A 24,440-nucleotide genomic window follows, 5' to 3' on the forward strand; every position below is an offset into this window, starting at 1 on the left:
TTGCTGATTAATTGGATGACTAAGAAGCCTTCAGGATCAATAGTTTTCCTAAGAAACCTCCAGTCAGTTTTTAGAAACTTCAGACCTAGGTTTTCAAAGTTGTAAGGTTAGTTGAGCATGGCCTGGGACAGGAACGAAAGGCAGGACAAGGGATTTCCCCACTCTGACCACATCTTCCTACCACAGTTCCCACTTCCCAGTTCTCACTACCTTAAATACCCAGCACTTCATAATTCACCCAGCTGCTAGCCTTTTTGGGGCCCATATTTCATTTTTTTCTAATCTGCATTCCATTGTCACATACTTCATGATCCCAAAAAGGGTTTCCATTGCTATTAACTTAGATCAGTCAATTCTGTGCTTTGACAACTACTATAATCTTCTGTTTGATCTTTGGACTTTGGACTTTCCTTACACCAATTCATCACTGCCAGACTAATCTTTCCAGAGTATCACTTTCATGATGCTACTACCCTGCTCCAAAGTCTTTAATGACTGCTATATGTCATCTATTTAAAAGATTTACATTTCTTAGCTTTGTACCCACAGCCCTCAGTGACCAGTTCCCCATTAATCTGTCTTCTCTGTGTTATTACCCAGAACTCCTGAACAGGACTCCTCAGTTCCAACTCATCAGATATACTCATGTCCCCCCAAATCACCTTGTGTTCTTCTGCCTATTTTTTTGCTCATGAGACATACCTAAGTGTCCCAAGTTCTCCAGTCTTCACCCTGAATCCATTTTTTGAATGTCCAAATTATAATTCCGTAAGCCTTCTCTTCTTAAGTCATTTTTAGAATTTCTGAAAAAATGCTGTCAAATCCCAGAAAACCATTGTGTTGTCACATGTCACCATGGTCAGTTTCTCACTCCAGAATAATACTCTATCCTCAGTTGATCACAGCTTGCTCTTCAAAGCTGGCTTCTAAGGCTGCTGCTGTTCTCCAAGGATAATTCGTCCCAGGCTGCTTGTCTGATTCCACACAGTACAGCTACATCCAGTTTATGCTGGTGTGCACAATTTTATACAGGCTTAGGGATAACGAGTGGACCTAATGTACTCCTGATGCCCTGTGACCATACTCACCCACCCTTCCCTACTCCCTCACTCTCCACACCTGAGTCACACGCCCATGGACTGAGTTGGTCAGGGAACACAGATGAAGTGTCAGTTAAGTGCCAGGCAATATGCTAGGCATTGAGGATACAAGGGGGAACCAAACAGACACAGTTGCTGTTTTCATGACAGACATTAAATGATTACAAATAGTTGAGCAAATAATTCTAAGTGTGCAAAATGCTGCCAAAGAAACACTTAGAATCCGAACTTAGGTCCTCTACAGAGAAAGGGGAAAAAGTGCTCCCATCTCTTATACTCTATCTAGTCAAATTAATAATAAAATAAGCCCGGCCTGTGTGGCTCAGTGTTTTAACGTTGACCTATGAACCAGGAGGTCACTGTTTGATTCCTGGTCAGGGCACATGCCCGGATTGTGGCTTGATCCCCGGGGGGGGGGGGGGGGGGGGGCTTGTGGGAGGCAGCCAATGAATGATTCTCTTTCATCATTAATTTTTCTATCTCTCTCCCCTTCTCCCTTCCTCTCTGAAATCAATAAAATTACATTAAGAAATAATAATCTTGCCCTGGCAGGCATGACTCAGTGATTAGAGCTTCAGCCTGCCCACAGAGAGGTCTTGGATTGGATTCCCAGTCAAGGGCAAGGGTTGCAGGTTTGATCCCTGGCCCCAGTGAAGTGTGTGTGTGTGTGGGGGGGGTGCGCATGTGGGAGCAACCAATAAATGAATGTGTCTCTTTCACATTAATGTTTCTCTCTCCCTCCCTTCCACCCCTCCACTCTCTCTAAAAATCAATGGAAAAAATATCCTTGGGTGAGGATTAATCAATAATAATAATAATAATCTTAAGAAAAGCAATTCTGACCTTAAGGAAGACAGCTTTTTACATTATTTTGCTGCTTAGCTCCAGATTTTTTCATATTTCCTCAATAGAGAATGAAAAAAGCCACAATTCATGAACACTTAAACTATGTGCTTGGCACCATTCTAAGCCATTTATGTGTGTGTGTGTGTGTGTGTGTGTGTGTGTGTATGTAATTTTCACAATAATTTATGAAGGAGTCCTATTAATTTCCCCTTTTATAGAAGAGGCAACTAAGGCACAGAAAGATTATAACTAGCTTGGTCACACAGCAAGTAATGGCAGAAGTAAGAATCTAGGCAATTTGACTGGCTACCCCGAAGTCTTTATTACTACCTCTTACTATAAAAATCTGCATAATCACAGATAGGTCATTAAAATGATTTTCCCAAAACAATGGATTGATCTTCCTTCAAAGGTGTATTCTACCTCCAGCTTTAAAGCAGAGAGAAAATACTGGCAACTCCTCCGAATCAGTCCCCATCTTCTGCCTCTGAACTTGCATCCCAGAGCGAGGCTCAGGGCACTTTGCCACATCATGCTTCTCTACTCAGCTGGCCTGCTCTCCTTTCCAGGTGTTGGAACCCCATCCATTCTTTTGTAGAAGCCAGGCCAAGCCCTTCCCAGGCTTAGTTCATAGTGATCTCTTCCATCTCTGAATTCAGGTAACAGTCACTGTTCGTAGACATACTCTTATAGATGACCTTCTCTACAAAGTTTATAGGGAGTGTATATTTCCCCAAAGTATATAGCACAGTGCCTTGCATGAAATTGGTACTCAAAAATAACTGATTGACTAACTGATTGATAAAGAGAAGGTCCCCAGATTGTAGGGGGTCTGTGTGGCAGGCATCCATTCTGGTAGCAAGTAGGCATCTTAGTTCTTGATTTTGTTTTTTATATGATTTTTTAAAAAAACTATGGATTATGAATATATCTGGAAAATACACACTCAATAAATTATTAACGTGCCAAGCCACTGTGCTAGGTATTAAAAGTTAAACTCTGTTTCCTGACCTCTATACCCAGCTTGCCAGTTGCCTTCCAGATATATCCACAAGTTCAAATCCAAGATTATCATCCTTATCCTTACAACATAGAAACAAATTTTACAAACTTGCCTCTCCTTAAAGTCTCAACATTTCTTGTCAATTACTTTTTCCATTAAAAAACATCTAAGTTAGATATTCATTTTATGAATGTAATGAGGAAACAGTACTAAGAGACCTGTTCTTTATTCTTTTGCCAACTTAATAATACCATCAGGGCAACTCTCTATGTTTACATGCAGATCTTGTACTAGCTGTGGGCAGCTGCAATTTTAATTATTATGTGCTAAAAGAGTTTACAATTACTTTCAGAACATTCTTTTTTAATTGAGGATTTTAAGTGGGACAAATGAAACAAAGAAACTGTTATACTTTTCACAGCCCTTGAGATATAAATCTTTATACAATGTAGAAGTATAATTAAATAAAATTCAAATTTAAACAGCTAATAATTCATATTAATGATATGTAGTAGAGATGTTTAAGTTTCTTCCACAATTTCAATAAGGAATTAATTAGCTTCTAAAATAAAACAAATGAAAAATTAAGGACTCACTTGAATTCTAATGCAACAAATATTAACTAGAGTTTTAGTTCTTTGTAACTTCTGTAAAAATTCTACAAATGTATTGGTATAGACTATGTTAGGGATAGAGTCTATTTCCTATGTTGGCTTTCCTATGTTAGCTTTTTAAAAGACAAATTTAAAGAAAGGCATGTTGGCCCTGGCTCAGTTGGTTGAGCGTTGTCCCATGCACAGAGAGGTTGCCGGTTTGATTCCTGGTCAGGGCACATGCCGGGATTGCGTCTCAATCCCCAGTAGGGGATGTGCAGGAGGCAGCCAATGTTTCTCTTTCCCCCTTTTCCTTTCTCTCTCTAAAATAAATAAAAACATATTAAAAAAGAAAAAGAAAAGTATCTTGCCATTTGCTTCTGCTCTAAGTGGGTTCTTTACATTTTATTTGAATTAACTTGCAAAGTAATTGCTTATCTATAAATAAGTATTAAAATGAAAATTGGTAAATAAAAATATAGTAAATATAGATTATCTGAAAGAATACTGCTAAGACATTTCTCCCACGCCATAACAATGGTATAAAACATGAACATGACGCATGATAGGATCCACAATAAAGTAAGAAAATGTCTGTTCGTGACTTTTTCTTGAAGGGTAGCACACACCAACAGAATCCTGAAAAAGATAAACTTAAATTATTTAGTACACAACAGTATTCAAATAATAGTCAACGTATTTAACTAATATATTTTCTGTTAAAATGTCATGAAACATACATCAAATCTTTGACAATAAATTGGCAGTTAAGTAATTTTTTAAAAATATAGGAACCCTCATGCACTGCTGGTGGGAATACAGATTGGTGCGGCCACTTTGGAGAACAGTATGGAGTTTAAAAAACTAAAAATGGAACTCCCATTTTGACCCAGTAATCCCACTTCTAGGAATATATCCTAAGAAGCTAGAAACATCTATCAGAAAAGATATATGCACCCCTATGTTCATAGCAGCACAATTCACCATAGCTAAGATTTGGAAACAGCCTAAATGCCCATCAGCAGATGAGTGGATTAAAAAACTGTGGTACATATACACAATGGAATACTATGCTGCAATAAAAAAGAAGGAATTCCTACCATTTGCAACAACATGGATGGAACTGGAGAGCATTATGCTAAGTGAAATAAGCCAGTCAGAGAAAGATAAATATCACATGATCTCACTCATCTATGGGAAATAATGAACAACATAAACTGATGAACAAAAGCAGATCCAGAGGCAGGGAAGCATTGATCAGACTGTCAAACCTCAGAAGGAAGGTAGGGGAGCGTGGGGGTAAAGGGGAGAGATCAACCAAAGGACTTGTATGCATGCATATAAGCCTAACCAAAGTACACAGACACCAGGGGGTGAGGGCATGAGTGGGGGGGGGGGGGGTTGGGAAGGTAATGGGGGGATGAGGCTAAATATGTAATACCTCAATTAATAAAGAAATTAAAATGAAAAAAATATCGACAGTCTACTATGCTAATAATACATATGTTCATTACTACACAAACATGCATAATTTTTTACCTTAAGGAATTTGTAGCCTAAAAGGAAATCCATCTTTTGAAAAAGTGCTTATAAAGTGCTAATATTGCTAAAATTTCCATTTTGCAATTTTCTTCTATCTTTGCTTTCTTTTAAAACATGGTCCATATGTACTATTAGGGACTATGTTTCTTTTGTTTATCAATAAAAAGCACCTAGCCCCTCACAGTAAATACTCAATAAACATTGAACTGATTGAATGAAGACACTTTTGTATGCTACTAAAATTCAAGCATCTGATTCTGTGGCACAAAGACATCTATGGCATTCTTACTTATTTGACCTATAGGTGTGGTTTGACAGAGAACTATGATTTACTTCCCATGAGTCACAGATTTAGCTCTTACTAAGGACTATTATTAGACATGTACAACAGAAAGAAAGGTAGGGGGAAAAGTTCATACTGTTCTCCAAATAAAAGCATACCTTAAATTTAACAAAAAGCTAAATATCATCATCTTTTTTCATAGGCATAACATAGCCCTAACTGCTAACTCCAGTTGTAACAACCCTGTTAATAGCAAGTAATTAAGTTCATTGGTAGTAAATTTCCTCTCCACTTACATATGCTGTAACTTTAAAGATGAAAGAGGTAATTTGTATTTCCTTGGTTTGAGGATGTTTTCGAACACTAAAATAAGGGAGAAAGATACATTTTAAATATAACGAGCATTGGCATAATACATTTGGTACTCAGGTGTTCTTAATCATATGTAATATGGAAATATATAACATCCAAATAAAGTGATTTAAAAAGGGTGGCAGCTGCGGTTTCATTCAAGGGTGATGCAAAGTCAACTGAGTTGGAATTGCAAAAATCTGAATTTTAGAAGGTTGGGGTCAATCTGAGATTCAAACGACATGACTCCAAGGCCAGAGACAATTATTGGAAAAACGAGAATTGGTAAAAGTTAGATTGAAGTGTAGTGAATTGGAAGGGTAGATAAATATACATTAACTAAAGAACTACACAACTTAAACTCAAATGCCAGTTCTGCCACTGATGTTATTTCACTTTGGTCAAGATTAATATTTCTGAACCTCAATTTTCTCATATGTAAATGAGGCATATTATGGTTCCTTTTAGGATTATAGGAGAATTAAGTGGGATAATGTATATGGAAGCTATTTGTTAAATTATGTATTACTAAATTATATAATATTAAAAGCATGTCCTCTCAGTAGCTGTCTTTCAGTTACACTCTCCACAAAACATTACCAGTATAGACCCTGAATAGCCACAGCAATCCTGAGAAAGAAGAACCAAGTTGGAGGGATCACAATACCAGATATCAAGCTATATCACCAACCCACGGTTCTCAAAACTGCCTGGCATTGGCACAAGAACAGACATATAGACCAATGGAACAGAACAGAGAACCAAGAAATCGATCCAAGCCATTATGCTCAATTAATATTTGACAAAGGAGGCAAGAGCATACAATGAAGTCAAGACAGTCTCTTCAATAAATGGTGTTGGAAATTTGGTCAGATACATGCAAAAAAATGAAACTTGACCACCAACTTACACCATACACAAAAACAAACTCAAAATGGCTAAAGGACTTGAATGTAAGATGGGAAACCATAAAAATCCTACAAGATTCCATAGGCAGCAAAATAGCAGGCATATGTCACAGCAATATCTTTATAGACACAGCTCCTAGGGCAATAGAGACTAAGGAGAAAATAAACAAATGGGTCTACATCAAAATAAAAAGCTTTGCACAGCAAAAGAAACCATCAACAAAACAACAAGAAAGCCCACTGCATGGGAGAACATATTTGCCAATAATATTTCAGATAAGCTTTTAATCTCCAAAATTACAGAGAACTCATACAATTTAACAAAAGGAAAATAAACAATCCAATCAAAAAATGGGCAAAGGATCTAAATAGACACTTTTTGAAAGAGGATATACAGAAGGCCAGGAGACATATGAAAACATGCTCAAAGTCACTAATCATCTGAGAGATGCAAATAAAAACAACAATGAGGTACCATCTCACACCTGTCAGAATGGCTATCATCAACAAAACAACCAACGACAAGTGCTGGTGAGGATGTGGAGAAAAAGAAACCCTCTTGCACTGCTGGTGGGAATGCAGACTGGTGCAGCCACTGTGGAAGACAGTATGGAGTTTCCTCAAAAAGTTAAAAATGGAACTCCCATTTGACCCAGTAATTCCACTTCTAGGACTATATCCCAAGAAACCAGAAACACCAATTAGAAAGGATATATGCACCCCTATTTTGGAAACAGCCTAAGTGCCCATCAGCAGGTAAGTGTATTAAAAAACTGTGGTACATCTACACAATGGAGTACTATGCTGCTATAAAAAAGGAACTTTTACCATTTGCAACAGCATGGATGGAACTGGAGAGCATTATGCTAAGCGAAATAAGCCAGTCGGAGAAAGATAAATATCACGAGATCTCACTCATATGTGGGATATAATTATCAACATAATTTGATGAACAAGAATAGATCCAGAGCCCTAACCCGTTTGGCTTAGTGGATAGAGCATCAGCCTGTGGACTGAAGGGTCTCAGGTTCGATTCCAGTCAACCATGACTGGGTTGCGGGCTTGATCCCCAGTGTGGGGCATGCAGGAGGCAGCCCATCAATGATTCTCTCTCATCATTGATGTTTCTATCTCTCTCTCCCTCTCCCTTCCTCTCTGAAATCAATAAAAATATATTTTTTAAAAAAAGAATAAATCCAGAGACAAATGGCAGGGGAGGGGGGTTGAGAGAGCAACCAAAGGACTTATATGCATGCATATTAGCATAACCAATGGACATAGACACTGGGGCGGTGGGGGCTTGCCCACGGTGGGAATGGCAGGGGGGGGGGATCTATTGGGGAAAAAGGAGACATATGTAAAACTTTAGTAAATAAAAAAATTATAAACAAACAAACAAAAAACATTACCAATAAAGTCAGAAAGCAAATTGAGGATAGAGGAAATAAACTACAGTAGATATCTACATGTAAATATATAAGAGTTATATTTATAATGCTTTATAATCTGCAAATACCTTTATATAATTTACCTCATAAAGATCAGACAACTCAGTGAGGTAGGCATCATTTCACCAATGTTATAAACAACTAGAAGCCTGATGCACGAAATTCATGCAAGAGTAGGCCTTCCTTCCCCCAGCTGCTGGCACTGACTTCCCTCTGTCACCTGGGACCCAGGCTCCCCTCTGGCCGCTTCTCTCACAGCCCCGGCTTTGTCCGGAAGGTCAGTCAGAAGGACGTCTGGTCTAATTAGCATACTATGTTTTTATTATTATAGATTAGTGGCCCGGTGCACGAAATTCGTGCACAAGGAGGGGGGTGTCCCTCAGCCCGGCCTGCACCCTCTCCAATCTGGGACCCCTCGGGGGATGTCTGACTGCCGGTTTAGGACCGATCCCACAGGGATCGGTCCTAAACCGGCAGCCGGACATCGCTCTCACAATCCGGGACCACTGGCTCCTAACTGCTCACCTGACTGCCTGCCTGATCGCCCCTAATCACTCTGCCTGCTGGCCTGCTCGCCCCCAACTGCCCCCTCTCTGGCCGGCCTTCTCGCCCCCAACTGCCCCCCACTGCCAGCCTGCTCAGCCCCAACTGCCCCCACCCCCTGCCGGCCTGCTCGCTTCCAACTGGCCCTCCCTGCCAGCCTGCTTGCCCCCAACTGCTCCCCTGCTGGCCTGATCACCCCCAACTGCTTTCCCCTCCTGGCCTGATTGCCCCTAACTGCCTTGGCCCCGCCACCATGGCTTTGTCTGGAAGGATGTCTGGAAGGTCTCCTGGTCTGATTAGCATATTACCCTTCTATTAGTATAGAAGATAGAGGCCTGGTGCACATGTGGGGGCCAGCCTGGGCAAGGGGCCAGGGGTGGTTTGCAGGCTGGCTATGCCCCCATCGGGGTGAGGGTACCCGCTGGGGGGCGTGGCCAGCCTGAGCAAGGGGCTGAGGGCCATTTGGGGGCGGTTTGCAGGCCGGCCAAGCCCCAGGCTTTGTCCAGAAGGATGTCCGAAGGTCTCCTGGTCTAATTAGCATATTACTCTTTTATTAGTATAGTTAGTACTAGAAAAGTTAAATGATGTATTTAAGACATTCCAACTAAAAGTGGTATTTCTGGGAATAGAACCTAGTTGACACAGAGTCCAGTTCTCTTTTCCTACACCTCACCTGTTTATCCTGTACCTACATACGCATCAAGGGTATTACTCAGATATAATGTGTAGGTTAAATTTAAAGGATATATCCCTCCTCTTCACTTTATCAGGTGAAAGCACTGCTTCTCCTTTGCTGCTTATGTAAAAGTAATGGGAGAAGAGAGAAAGGAGGAAGAGGGTGGGCTTTGCGGGAGGGTGAGGGTGTGTGTGTGTGTGTGTGTGTGTGTGTATGTGTGTGCGCGCGTGTTTGAGCCTGTGCAGCTATTGGGAATGGCCAGACCTAAGCCATTTCAGGATTCAAGATTCTTAGGCTGTTTTCATTTCTAAAACATTTCATTTTGATTTAAACCCAGGATTCATATAATTAAACCGATTTCCACATATTTATATGACATGGATTGAGGTAATTTTCTTTTATTTATCTAATGTCCGAGATATATTTTTTAAAAGTTGAAGAGTATATTTAAAATTTTGTGCTATGACAACTACATTTAAAACACTTGTATACGCATACACAACCAACCAGATCAAAATACAGAACCTATCTACAGTTACATCTAATTTTATTTTTTAAATTTTAAATATTGATCTGAAGGTGTTTATATGAATGTAAACATATATAAAAATTCACCAACTTGTATGTACATTGTGATTTGTTCACTTTAGTGTATGGAAATTACCCAATTTAAAAAAAAATCTAAAAAAACCAAACCACCTTATAAAAGTTTGTGCTTATCAAATAAACTTTTTCTTATTGATATCATTTGTGCTAGTTTCTGAGGATCAGCCCTGTTTTGGCTCTATTTGGGCTGGGCTCCTTCCCCACCTCCCCCAGCATGAGGACTTGTGTGCCTCTCCCCTGCACTGGGAATAGGCTGCCCTCCTCTTTGCTGGCTCTCATGGACTCGATTTGATTCAAGAGTTCCCTGACTGCTGACATTGACAATTTCCTCTTTTGAATTTCTGGAGCATGTATAAGGTATAAAAAGCTATAAACATTTGCCTATAATTAATTGAACATTTGATTATATAAAAATTTTACTTATAAAAGATTTTAAACAATTTACATTACTATTATTTAATGTTTGTTGTAATTTCCTTAAGGTCAAGGACTATCTGATGCTCCTTTTTGCAGTCTCTTTAGGCTCTAAGGACTCTGAAGCTTAGAGTTTGGCAGAGTTCTGTGCACAATATTAACACTTACTGGCTGCCTGGTTAAGTGATTCCATGGACACAATTTATATTTGTCTGTAAGATGTCCTGAATTTTGGCTACTGATTTCATTAGTCTTTGAGGCATACTTTTTCTTAGCACCCAAAGAGTGTAGAAGAGAATCACAAATAAGAATCCAGGAAAGGGAATGTTGGGCAAAACAGAAGTTTCTTCAATGATTAGGTTCTAAAGTTACTTGTATTTCAAATATCTCCAATAGAATTTCCTCCTCCACAGGGCATATTAGTGAGGAATTCCACAGGTTCATGTGGCTGATGAGAAACAACACACTGTGGTGGCAGTGGGGTGTGTGTATGTCTAGGTATAATGAGAAGTGTCCACAGGGAGTGCTACAAGTGGTCTTGTAAGTTTTCATGAGCTGCAAATGGTAAGAACAGAATGTTTGATGTAGGTATGTGTGTGCTTTTTCTGAAATTCTGTTTCGAATATATCTCTTCCAGCAACCTTTAATAACTTTTTCATAAAAATCAGAGATCACATATAGAAATATTTTTGTTTTTAAAACCATATATCAGAAATTAACTAAAATAAAATAGCTAAGTAATATAGTTTTTTGTATAGCTATATGATACATGAAATAGATAAGAAAACTGAGGTGTTGAGTGTAAGTAACAATGAGGAGTTTGATAGAAGTAAATTCTGTTGTTTTCCTGGTAAAGTAAATTTTATAGCTACACTCTGGGGCCCTTTGTTTCACTTGTTCCTATCCCCTTTGCCTATAAAGATGGTCCAATATCTTTATCACAGAAAAACCCAACCAAAGAACTTTCATTTTATTTAAAATTAAAGTATAAATAAAAGATATAGTTTTTATCCTCATTTGATCTTCATAAAGAAAAAAAAAAAACCTAGTAGAATACTTAAAAGAAACTGGGATTTGGGATTAGTTTAAAAACTAAAGATTACACTTAGATGAAAATTCTTCCAAAAATTACAAAGGTAAATTTTTTTTTAACTATTAGTCAAGCAAATTCAAACATCCTGAGGGATCTTCTGTTCTCTTGAGATTTAATAGGAGGCCTGGGGTAAAGGAGGAGACCTGGAAGATGGCAGTTGCTAATGAGGAATGGAGCAGGTAACAGGTATGAATGAGGAAACAACAAGAGGAAGGTGAAGAATGAGGGGACTGAGCACTAAAAGAGGGACAGGGAGCGCTAGCTAGTTTGGCTCAGTGGATAGAGCATCAGCCTGTGGACTCAAGGGTGCTGGGTTCAATTCCAGTAGAGGCAGCCGATCAATGATTCTCTCTCATCATTGATGTTTCTCTCTCTCTCCCTCTTCCTTCCTCTCTGAAATGAATAAAAATGTATTTTTTTAAAAAGGGGGGGACAGAGAAATCGAGACATTTTCTAGCCTGGAAGAGGAGGAGGCTATGAGGAGGTCAGGGTGGTGCCATTTTTATTTACTTTGGTTGCTAACAGGACCACAAACAGATGTTGGGTAATCCCACCATACTTTAACAAATAATTTTACAAATAATGTAACTAGAGGTTTACATATTGTAATCTAGCAACATTACCTTACTAGATCTTTATAGATAAGCTTTGTTGTTTCCAGATATGGATTAATCACATCCTCATATTGACAAAGGGCTCCACCAAGGCAAAGATGTTTGAAAAGACAAAACAGGAACTCTTCTCTATCTGGTTGGCTGAATATTTCATATTTTTCTGAGTCTTCCACTAGCAAAACCTATGTAAGATGAGAAATTCATCTTAATGTAACATAATTCGAGGTTCTAATTTTTGTGTTTTTGCAAATTTCAATTTATATAATCTTAGTCCTATTTTAATAACCAATCCTGAGAACTGGTGAGAGTGATCTGTGAGACTTGCAGCTGGTTTTCACCACCATTTTATCCTTAGGTACTGACCTCCAATGAAAGAAACAAATCTAAATCTAAACTTAAACCTTCTCTTCTACTTTCTTTGTTCTAGTTTGTATCTTCAGTAATTGTTTTAGTGCTGTTGCAATTTAGTGTTGAGTCACCTTAAATCTTATTTGGAAACAACTGGAGCACAAATAAAAGAAGTTTCTCCATCGAATTAGGTCTATAGTCTTTGCTTCTATGGAGGCTAAACACAATGGTCATTTTCTATGTCCTCTCACCTTCCGGTGTTTGGGTCACTACTTTCCTTATCCCCACAGTTAACCCATTTTGAACTATTCAGGTAATTAGAGCCTCATAACCGCCTCTCCCTTTCCTTCTCTCTTTCAGAAAATAGTTTGACTAGGTGTGATGTTGGGGATTTTCTTATATCATTGGGCATTACAGGCAATTAATTTGTTGACTGTGGTGGACATGAACAAGGTGATGAATGTATGCTATAACATATTTATTTTATTAAATTGTTTATATCCCATATACTTTTTAAAGTACGGTAAATAGCTAACAATAAAATATAGATAAAATAAGATAAACATAATAAAGGATTTTAAAAATTCTTACCAAGAAATAAAATGGGAAGAGAAAACAAATACACATAAGGAACTCTAAATGGAGAAAAGTTATAAATATTATACATACATTTAACATCACCATACAGATAAAAGAGGGAAACATAAGTTATACAATAATCACTGTCTAGGTAGCAAGAAGTACACTTAATTAGGAAAACTGATTAAGCTTAACATTTTATTGACCCCAATCTCAAATGAAAATTCATCACAACGTCATTATATGAGGCATTTAAAAAAATAATAAACTCTATGGTGCTGTCTATATAAAGTTTACTTATAATTACTTGATGAAAGCCAAAGTATATACTGTATAGTAAGATAGGTAAGGGGAAGTGGTCCGTAGTTCACTGCTCTTTGGGTGTGCCACTTGTACATCTCCCTTCTCTCCCTTCCTCCCCTTCTGTAAGGAATGATGTGATACTAAAGCCCAAGGTTGTAGCTACCTAAAGATCTGGCTTATTACAAGGGTAACTAAAGCCCTTAAGAATGAACAGTTTAAATATATGGTGATGGAAGATGATTTGACTTTGGGTGGTGGGCACACAATGCAATACACAGCTCATGTACCATATAGAAAGGTACACTTGAAACCTATATAATCTTATTAACCAATGTCACCCTGATATGTTTAATTTTTAAAAAAATGAATTGTTTTTTTTTTTAACTGAATTCGTTTATTGCGTTCTATTTTTGGTGGGGAAATGGTAACACATGTCTTTAGCACAGCTTTGTGGGACACAGCGACAGGAGGGGGCCTTTCCTCCCACGACCGTGGGGAGGCCTGGCCACGAGCCGCTCGGCTGTAACGAAGTATTTCCTGCACTAGTTGGGCACCACGCTGAACTGTTACTAATTTCCTCCTATCAGTGTAGGCAGCAATTCACCATTTTCTTTCAGTTCCTTAACGATGTCCAGCCCTCCGACGAGCTCCCCTTTCACATACAGCTGTGTGTACGTGAGCCAATTGGAGAAGGTTTTTAATCCCTGCCGCACTTCCACATCCTCCAATGTCAAATGTCTCATACACAACATCAGTACTATTTAGTATTTCCAGAATCTGTTTGCTGAATCCACACTTAGCTTCCTGTTTGTTTCCTTTCATAAAGAGCATCAAAGAAGCTTTATTTGTCAGTACTTTGAGCCTTTCCTCTAATTTGGGGGCTTTGGGGCAAATTGTATCTAGTTCTTCAGATGCTTCCAGCTCCTTCACGATGTCGAGTCCTCCTATGAGTTTGCCAGACACATAGAGCTGGGGGTAGGTGGCCAATTGAAATAGGTTTTGAGGCCCTGATGAACTTCTTCATCTGAGAAGATATCAAAACTGCTAAACTGAATATTGTGTTTGTTGAGAATTTCCACCATCTGCTTGCTGAAACCACAGCGCGGCTCCTGCGGAGTCCCTTTCATAAACAGCATGCAGGGGGCAGCATGAATTAATTTCTTCAGGCAAAGGTTGAGGTCTTCTTTGGGGTGCTCACTACCACTGGGTGGGAAGGTGCCCACAGATGCATGTCACTGAACTTTTTTGGTCAACTCTGGGGCATGTGCACCATCTAATTGGTCAATTTTCTGAGAATTCTTGAAAAACAGAAACGTGGGAACAGAACTAATTTCATATTTTTCAGATACTTCAGGAACAGCTTCAGCTTCCAACTTGCAGGTTCCTGGCTGCTGGTATCTGCGCCCACGTGAATGCCTGTGAAATGAGGTGAGTGCACGCTCTGTGATAACTCCCCTCAACAAGACACCGTGTGATAGCTGATGCGCGAATCTTCACAAACGAAACCTGGGTGTGCTCTTTGGCTAACTCTGCCATCACGTCGTTCATCTGAGCACATTGCGGAGCCCACGGTGCCCCAAAATGGACCACAACGAGGGACTTGGCTTTGAGACACAGCAGCTCCTCAGAAACTGCTGGGGTGAGCCGACCTCCACTACCGCCGCCCCAACCGCCCCCCAAGAATGAATTGTTAACACATTCCTTACGAGCACTCTCATATGTTGAGTTGACTAGCTTATGCAATTTAAAAATTATAATAATTAGAAATTATTTTTGGAATGAATGTTAAACAATAACATTCCATGGTTGATCTTTCTCTCCATTCACATGTAGATCTGTTTAGTGATTTGGTATGCAACGGTCAAGGAGCCAACTTCCGAGCTGCAGTCAGAAAGGAGGTTATTATCATCAGTACTTATGTTACACAGTATTGGCAATAGAATCCATTTTGCTGTACAATGGGGGGCCCTTTATATTTCATGCTAAATCTGGGAGTTACTTATTTTTCAACTAAAAAGCAATCAAATTAAAAGAATACAGTAACAAAGAACACAGGAGCAAAACATACAGGCAACTATCAGAAAAACACTGAGTCCCAGCACTTCCTGAATAAAGGTGCACTATTCATGGCATAACTAAGACAAGCCACAGCAGGCAGTTTTAAACAGAGTACTCTATTGGAAATCAAATCCTCTTTTTTAAAAAGTCCATTGCTGAGGCTCTCTGTAGAAGTGTTGGTAAAACTCTCCAAAATTAGGGGTAAGGGCCTTGAGACAAAAAAAGTTAACACAGATCAGTGACAGAGAGAAGAGCTGAGATTAATTGTACCCAAAAGGAGAGAAACCCAGACTAGACACTTTTTGAATGATAATTTCCAATACATGGTAAGAAGGAGTAGAAATTAATATCAGATCCTCACTGTATAGTATTTATATTCTTATTATATATAAATATACGTCACTTAAGACCAAACTATAGTCTCATTCAATTGGACGAGTTTGGTTATTCTCAATTAGTTCATTTTATTTTCTTAAACTAAGAGTTCTCTTAGGTATTTTACTAGTGTAGATCAATGTATAGACTAGCTGGATGCCTCCTGGTCTCCTACAGACAGGATTATTGTGTCTATCATGGTACATCAGTAGCTTCCCTAGTTCATTTCTATATGGATTTGCAACATATTAGACTTGCATATCTCCCTTTCGCTTAATGTAGAATAAAAATAGTAATTATTAATATTATCAAAAGCTTACTAAGTGCCAAGCATTGTGCTAAGCACTTTAAATGCATTATCTTACATAATTCATAAGATAATGTAATGTCTATAAGAAACTGAGGTTTATAGACATTAAGTATCAATTATAAAGTGGCAGAGCCTGGATTTGAACCTATGTCTATTTGATAACAAAGCCCTAATTTGTAACCACTTTGTAAATACTTTCTCAATAATTAAAATAATGATAATATTTCAACAGCATTTTATACCTTTTAAAAAGAGTATTTAAATGCTTTGTCCACTAATTTTTCTCAATGATTTCAGGAAGAAGGTAGAATGGACATTATAAAAAATTTATTGATTTTAGAGAGAGAGGAATGGAGAGGGAAGGGGAGAAAGGGAGAGAAAAATAGAGAAAGAGAGAGAGAGAGAGAGAGACAGAGAGACAGACAGAGAGAGAGAGAGAGAGAGAGAGAGAGAGAGAGAGAGAGATTTGTTGTTTCCCTTATTTATGCATTCATTGGTTGATTCTTGTATGGGCCCTGACCCGAGATCAAACCCGCAACCTTAGCATATCGGGATGACGCTCTAACCGAGCTACCTGCCCAAAGCCTAGAATGGACATTTTAATCTCTACAGGTAAGATCTTGAGGCTCAACATATTGAATGATTTACCTATAGTTATTATCTTGTACATAACTCAGAAATTAGGTAAAATCATCCATGTCTTCTGATTCCAGGTTCAAAACCCCACTAAAACAAAAATTAACTTAATCAAATGGCTTTTTAAAAAAATCTCAGAAAGGATATAAAAATACTATTTTATTCCAGGTATGTTTTAAAATACTCATTTGGTATGTTAAGAGCCCCACATTGAAGAAAAATAGCCATCTATTACATAGGTCAGGGTTTTGTTACCTTACACTACTGAACATTTTGGGCCCGATAACTTTGTTGTGAGGGGCTGTCCTGTGTATTGTATGATGTTTCGCAGCATCCTTGGCCTCAACCCATTAGATGCCAGGAGCACCCAGTTGAGAACTACTGAAATACACAAATAATTAAGTTGATAGTAAAAGTGTCATCCAAGAAACCTACCAATGTACTGATCATTATTAATTGCTAAGAGGTATTTTGTGGGTTTTAGACAGGTAAAAGTTTTTGACATAAGCAGTTTCTGAAATAAAATTTTATTGTGAAATTTAAAAATTCTGTACTTACCTTTCGTAACTCATCAGAAATATGAAAGGGATCACAAAAAGAATCTAAACATTTAACAATATGTCCACTGTCTCGTACAATATCTTCATTGTATAACCGTTTAAAAAATGACATTGAAAGCTGTGTGCAAGGAACATTTATAGCTTCAATTTTTTTCACTTCAGTTCCTGAAAAAAAGGTATTTTATAGACATATAAAATTAGTTTAATATTTGCAATTATTTCCAAAATAAGCATTACTATGCAGAGGTTCAAAGTAATGATATCAGGCATGTTTTGATATATTTAAAAGATACATTAGTTTAAGAATTTAATTAAATTATTATTTTAAAGCTTTTCATTTTTAAATATATTTTATTAATTTTCTACAGAGAGAAAGGGAGAGGGATAGAAAGTTAGAAACATCGATGAGAGAGAAACATCGATCAACTGCCTCCTGCACACCCCCTACTGGGGATGTGCCCGCAACCAAGGTACATGCCCTTGACCGGAATCGAACCTGGGACCCTTGAGTCCACAGGCTGATGCTCTAGCCACTGAGCCAAACCGGTCAGGGCAAAGCTTTTCATTTTTATTAATCATTGAAAGTTTATGCCCTACCAGGGGTGGGCAAACTTTTTGACTCGAGGGCCACAATGGGTTCTTAAACTGGACCGGAGGGCCGGAACAAAAGCATGGATGGAGTGTTTGTGTGAACTAATATAAATTCAAAATAAAGGAGCGGAGGGGAGAGCAAGAGAACCCTCTGCTCTTTCAGCTCCGCGGGCCGGATAGAATAGCCGAACGGGCTGGATCCGGCCCGCGGGCCGTAGTTTGCCCACGGCTGCAGCTGGTTTGGCTCAGTGGATAGAGCATCAGCTTGCCAACCAAAGGGTCCTGGTTCGATTCCGCTCAAGTGCACGTACCTTGGTTGCAGGCTCCTCCCCGGCCCGAGCCCTGGTCAGGGGCACGTATAGGAGATAAACAATCTATGTGTTTCTCTCACATCGATGTTTCTGTCTTTCCCTCTCTCTTCCACTCTCTAAAATCAATGGAAAAATATCCTCCGGTGGGGGTTAAAAAAAAAATCATTAAAGTTTTATAACAAAATTTCACCATTTCAGGCCTAGATGAAGGATATATAAATTAGAAAGTGCTTTAAAATGAAATAGATGTTTTTGTGTGTAGTAGGAGGTTTTTAGATCAGTTTTAATGCACATATCAGAATTGCCTATAAAAACACAGGAATTACTTTATGACTTTGGATTTATATTATGCTTAATGCATATTACAAAATTTTAATTAATATAACTAATGGGTATTTCTAAAGTCATTGAGGATGTCTCAAAAATGTCCCTTTCCATTTAAAAATTTCTTCATGGTGATCTCATTTACAGTATTATTGCAAAAAAAAGTTTTCCTTTTTAAGGTATATTTCAAACCAGGCCCTAATCAAGTTATCACAAGTTTGAGATTAGAGAAATGTGAAATCATGGTGTTTTGTCTATTTTTCTCTTGTAGCTCTAGCTCTTACCCCTCCCCACTTATTTCCTAAATATGTCTTTCAGGGATGGATTTTCTGTTATTAGAAGTTCTATTAAATTACAGAAATACATAAAGGTTAAAGTGAGTATTTTTATTATTTCCTTAATGAATCGTTCAATTCCCCCCTTTTATGCATCCACATATATACATGCTCTCACTCAGATATAGAGGGGTTTTGGTCTTCTTTCTTCAAAGTTCTATGGAGATTGTAGACCAAGGTATGGTGGGTTTTGGTGTGTCCTCTCCTCATACATTTGCCAGATCTTTAACCCAAGAAGTTGTTTGAGATTCAGAGGAGTAATACTGGCAATTATTTGCACTTCCTCACTCTGGTTGTCCACCTAGAATCCTGCTAGGACCTGAGCTGGGCTAGTGTAAAGGCAAGAAGGAGCCAGGAATTATATATACTCAGTAATTTCAAAAGCAATGCTGCTAAGAAAAGCTCCTTGTGTTTTAGAGGCAAAATCTTCTGGGGGAATAAAGGAAAAAGCCCACAGAAAATGACAGAGTAGGTCTAAGCAATATTAAAAGGTCAAAGAACAAGAGCAGTGGAGAGCAAGACAGTCTTCAAAAATGGGTTGGTGGCCACAGAATGAGAGATAAACATTGGGCAACCTGCCATTTTAACAAATGTACCCGAGCTCTGATGTGAGGAGTGACAGGAGGGTTTGGATTATGAGAAGGTAATTAAATACAAACTACTTAATCTGAGGCATAGAAATAGCATTTGTTATGGACTGAATTGTGTCCCTCTAAAATTAATATGTTGAAACCCCACCCCGCAATGTAATAGTATTTGGACATTAGACCCTTGGAAAGTAATTAGGGTTAGATGAGGCAATGGATAAGGTTAGGACTTCAACATATGAATTTTGAAGGGACACAATTCAGTCCATAGCATTATGTCTCTGGACCCCAAAATTCATGTCCTTCTCATATGCAAAATACATTTATTCTATCCCAACAGCACTAGAAGTTTTAGTCATTCCAGCATAAACTCTAAAAGTCCAAAGTCTCATCTAAATATCATCTAAATCGGGTATGGGTGAAACTAGAGGTATGATTTATCCTGAGGCAAAATTCCTCTCCAGCTATGAACCTGTGAAACCAGACAAGTTATGCGCTTCTAAAATACAATGGTGAGACAGGCATAGGGATAGACATTTCCATTTCAAAAGTGAGAAATAGGAAAGAAGGAAGGAATGATGGTTTCAAGCAAGCCTAAAATTTATCAAGGCAAATTCCATTAGATTTTAAGCCCCAAAACTAATCCTTTTGGTTCAATGCACTGCCTTCCAGATCCATAGGCTCTACCTCTGTGATTCCTCAAGGTGAAGTATGTTGTTGAAACTGAGGGGGTAGCTCTGATGATCTCTAAATTGCATTCTCAGTTCTTTTCTTTTATTGAGAAACTAGAGGCCTGATGCACGAAATTTGTGCAAGAGTAGGCCTTCCTTCCCCCGGCTGCCAGCACCGGCTTCCCTCTGACACCTGGGACCCGGGCTTCCCTCCGGCCACTGGCAGGCACCCAGGATCTAGGCTTCCCTCGCAGCCCCAGCTTCATCCAGAAGGTCGTCTGGAAGGACGTCCAGTCTAATTAGCATATTATGCTTTTATTATTATAGATAGAGCATATTTGCAGCTGAATGGCTCTATGGTATGTTCCTGTAGGATCTAAGATGTCTGACAGTCTTCCTTTCGTCTTTTGGCAGTCTTTGCTAGTACAATCCCCATCTCATTTTCTGGCTTCTGTTGAAATGGCCAGTTAAGTCCATAAATTGAGCCTGTGATCTCTTTATCAAATGGTAGCTCAGTCACACTCTTTAGAACAAGCTTTCTCATTTTTTGCAATATGAATATGCTGAGAATTTTCCAAATCTTCAAGATCTGGTTCCTTTCTGCTTAACAATTACTTGTTCAATTCATTGCTCTCCTTTCATATCCTATATAATAAAAGGCTAATATGTAAATAGACCAAACGGTGGAATAACCAGAATAACGGAACAACCGGTTGCTATGACATGTGCTGACCACCAGGGGGCGTGTGTGGAACATGACAGGTGTTGGCCGCGGCAGGATGGTGGAGCAGGTGAGTGGGGGGCACCAGACCAAGGCAGGGCGCTGATCACTGTCATCGGGGCGAGCCTCTGGTGGTTACTGAAAATTCTTTGCTCTCACACACCGCGGTCCTGCCTGGTGCTTGCACATGCTGCTGGTGCCGGCCCTGCTTGCACCCGCTGCCAGTGCCGGAGCTGCCACTTGTACCTGCAGCCGGCGCCTCCGACCTGCACCTGCTGTCGGTGCCCTGCCTGGTGCTGGTCCTGATTACTTGGCGCCATCAGCAGTTGTGAGCAGCGGCTATAGGTCCTGATTGGCCCTGTGGCTTCTCCATCTCCCCCTGCCCCTGAGGGACGATTGGGGCAGCAGCCGCCACTCACACCCGCTGATGGTGCTGGCCCTGCTCGCACCCACTGCTGGTGCCAGTCCCAATCGCTCCGTGCTGTCAGTGGGTGTGAGTGGGGCCAGCGCCGTCAGCGTGTGGGAGCTGCAGCAGCAGGAGAGGGGCTGCCAGCAGGCAGGGGATGGGGGGGGGCAGTGGGAGGGGCCAGGCGGGGGCGCGAAGGATGGGCCGAGACCTGCCCCTGTGCCTATCCCAGCCCTGTGGCCCACAGGCCCACAGTTCAAGGTGCACAAATTCGTGCACTGGGCTCCTAGTTTTACTATAAGCATTCTAGAGGAACTAAGTTCATACTTTGAAGTTTCCTCAGTTAAATATCCAATTTTATCACTTGTAAGTTCTACTATCTGAAGCATAGTAACCTCCATCTTGTATAAAAAAAACTGCTGTTTGAATTCTCTGCTATTGTTAGATAGTCCCTAGTCCTGTAAACTCTGTTATTATAAACTCTGTCACTTTAAGACAGTCTGTTATTCTGTAAAATGACTTTGTTTTTAGTTCAAATAATAGAAAAACATAAACTTAACTGTCTGACCTTGCAAGCTAGCCATCCAATGTAATAGACTAAAATAGACTAATACTGATAATAATTATGCCAAGTACAAACTCATTATGTATTCAAGGTTACAACTGTCTGTAACAATAACTCACACAGAGCCCTTTGTAATATCTGCAAACAAAGAGGCTCGAAAAGTATAAATATGGAAAAACTTCCTGTATGGGTTGCTCAGAGATTTGGAAAAAAGACACCTCTGTCTGGGCCATGCGCAATAATGACTCCTAATTAATTGGCTCATTAAGGTGTCTTGTATCTCATTCAATGATTTACAATACAACATATCCACAAAATACTAAAAAAGTTCAACCAAGTTCTCTGCCATTCTATGACAAGGATTGCTTTCCCACCAGTTTCCAATAACATATTCCTCATTTCTATCTGAAACCTCACTAGAATCAACTCTAACCCTAACCCTAACCCTAACCCTAACCCTAACCCATATTTCCAGCATGCACCTCAAAACTCGTCCAGCTTATACCCATTTCCATTACACAGTTTCAAAGCCACTTCCACATTTTTAGGTATTTGCTACAGCAGCATTCCATTTCCAAAGTCCATATTAGTTAGATCGGGCTGCTATCACAAAATACCATAGACTGGGTGGCATAACAACAGACATTTATTTCTCACAGCTCTGGAGGCTGAGATACCCAAGATCAAGGTGCTGGCTGATTTGATTCCAGATCCACAGGGTAGTGGCTTCACCTCTGTGACTCTCTCTTCTTGGTTTGCAGATGACTTTGTCCACACATTGCAGAGAGCTCTGCTATTTCCTCCTCCTTTTATAAGGGCACTAATCCTATAATGAGGACCCTTCAGACCTCATATAAACTTAATTATACCCTAATGGCCTCATCTCCAAATACCATCACATTAAAGGTTAAGGTTTCAGTGTAAGAATTTTGGAGGGACACAATTCAGTCCATAGGACATGCTATCTGTTATGTAGGAATTTGGTTACACTATGTCTCTAGCATTTAAAATATGTACTAGAGGCCCAGTGCACGAAATTCATGCATGGGGGTGGGGGGAAGTGTTCCTCAGCCCAGCCTGCACCTTCTCCAATCTGGGACCCCTCGAGGGATGTCTAATATGAGGGACATCCCTCTCACAATCCAGGACAGCTGGCTCCCAACCGCTCACCTGCCTGCCTGCCTGATTGCCCCTAACTGTTTCTGCCTGCCAGCCTGATCACCCCCTAACCACTCCCCTGCCAGCCTGATCAACACCTAACTGCTCCCCTGCCAGCCTGGTCACCCTTAACTGCCCTCCCCTGCTGGCCAGGTCGCCCCTAACTGTCCTCCCCTGCAGGCCTGGTCACCCCCGACTGCCCTCCCCTGAAGGCCTGGTTGCCCCCAACTGCCCTCCCCTGCTGGCCTGATCACCCACAACTGCCCTCCCCTGCTGGCCATCTTGTGGCGGCCATCTTCTGTCCACATGGGGGCGGCCATCTTGTGTGTTGGAGTGATGGTCAATTTGCATATCACCTCTTTATTATATAGGATAATGCATCACTATGATCATACAGTAAGTTAAAAATGTACTATTTTCCACCTGGCATTATAATACACTGTGTGTCTTGTTTTTGTGTCCAAGTTGGCGCTTTTCTGGCAACCTCATTAATGTGGAAGTGGCAGAGTTAGGAGGGTGCAGTGGTCAAGGTTTTGGGTTCTGGAGCCTGGATTTGAATCTCAACTCTATGCAGCCAGTTGGGTAAAACTGTGAATTACTTAGCTCATGCCTCTGACTCCTTATTTATGAAATAAAAACATATAATAATAACTCCCTTTGAGTTGTTTTGAGAATTAATAATGTATATGATGCTCTTAGCTGAACACATATAAAGCACCCATTATATATAAGTAAAAAAGAGCAAACTGTGTCTAAATGAAGGGGGCAATGGCAGCTGGCTGAGAGGATGAACCAACACTCACTGGCAATCAAGCAGTGCAGCCTGTAGTGAAGGAGGTTCCATCTCATTTCTTTAACATTGGTTCACCTGCTAAAAGAATGCTCTCTCTCACTTTAAAAAGCTGTTTCTCCGTTTATCAAGGTCCCCAGAGGAAAACCAGAGAGAAGACCATATTTCAGAAGAAGAAAAATAAGTAGGGGGAGATAAAAACAAGCTAATGGAAGAATACTAGCAATCCACTAGAAATGTCTGCTTCTGAAATGAGGGCTACCTCCTCTGCCCTGTTTTTCAGAGTACTTCTAATTGATTCTGTCAGGAGCATGTGGAGTTTTAGAACCTCTCCTTTTGCAATGCCTTTTTTAAAATTTAGAAAAAAGTGAGTGTTTTGTGAAGTACGTAACAACACGGGGGAAGGGTGAACACTTCTCAACGAACCTTATTTTTGTAAATGAATTGACTGGTTACTGTAAACATGCTTTATAAACACAGTGATACATGGCTCTAATTATTTCTTTTGAAGATTTTGAATTGGTAAATACATTTGGTCAGATACTGTTTAACTTTTTAAGTAATTTGAAGATCATGCTGTACCAGCTTTTTACTCTATAAATTTTGCAGTAGTCCTTTAGCCAAAAGCAATAAAATCTGACCCACTAAGTCTAACATCATGAACTGTTTGAAATCTTGTTTTTGACTAATACCAAGAAAAGTTATTTTAGTGCAAGGCTAATAGAATTCCATAAAAATGCAATGTAAGAATTCACTGAAACAACCCCATCCAATTTAAAATCAACTTGCTTG

At 39.6% G+C, this 24,440-nt stretch overlaps 1 protein-coding gene and 1 pseudogene across 2 annotated transcripts in view; both read right to left on the reverse strand.

Moving 5' to 3' along the window:
• Positions 1-2,246: 2,246 nt before the first annotated feature.
• Positions 2,247-24,440, reverse strand: part of CFAP300 (cilia and flagella associated protein 300) — a 39,054-nt gene continuing 16,860 nt past the window's right edge. The window contains exons 4-7 of the mRNA XM_080641313.1: positions 17,188-17,354; positions 12,030-12,202; positions 5,664-5,730; positions 2,247-4,181 (exon numbers count right to left, since the gene is read on the reverse strand). Of these exons, the coding sequence (XP_080497439.1) occupies positions 4,053-4,181; positions 5,664-5,730; positions 12,030-12,202; positions 17,188-17,354 (536 nt within the window). The 3' untranslated portion in view covers positions 2,247-4,052. The remainder of the gene's footprint in view (positions 4,182-5,663; positions 5,731-12,029; positions 12,203-17,187; positions 17,355-24,440) is intronic.
• Positions 13,698-14,531, reverse strand: LOC308234092 (glutaredoxin-3-like; annotated as a pseudogene). Its single transcript has one exon. The product of its transcript is annotated as a glutaredoxin-3-like (transcript).

The sequence above is a fragment of the Plecotus auritus genome (genome assembly GCF_963455305.1).
Source record: "Plecotus auritus genome assembly, chromosome: 9".
NCBI lineage: Eukaryota > Metazoa > Chordata > Mammalia > Chiroptera > Vespertilionidae > Plecotus > Plecotus auritus.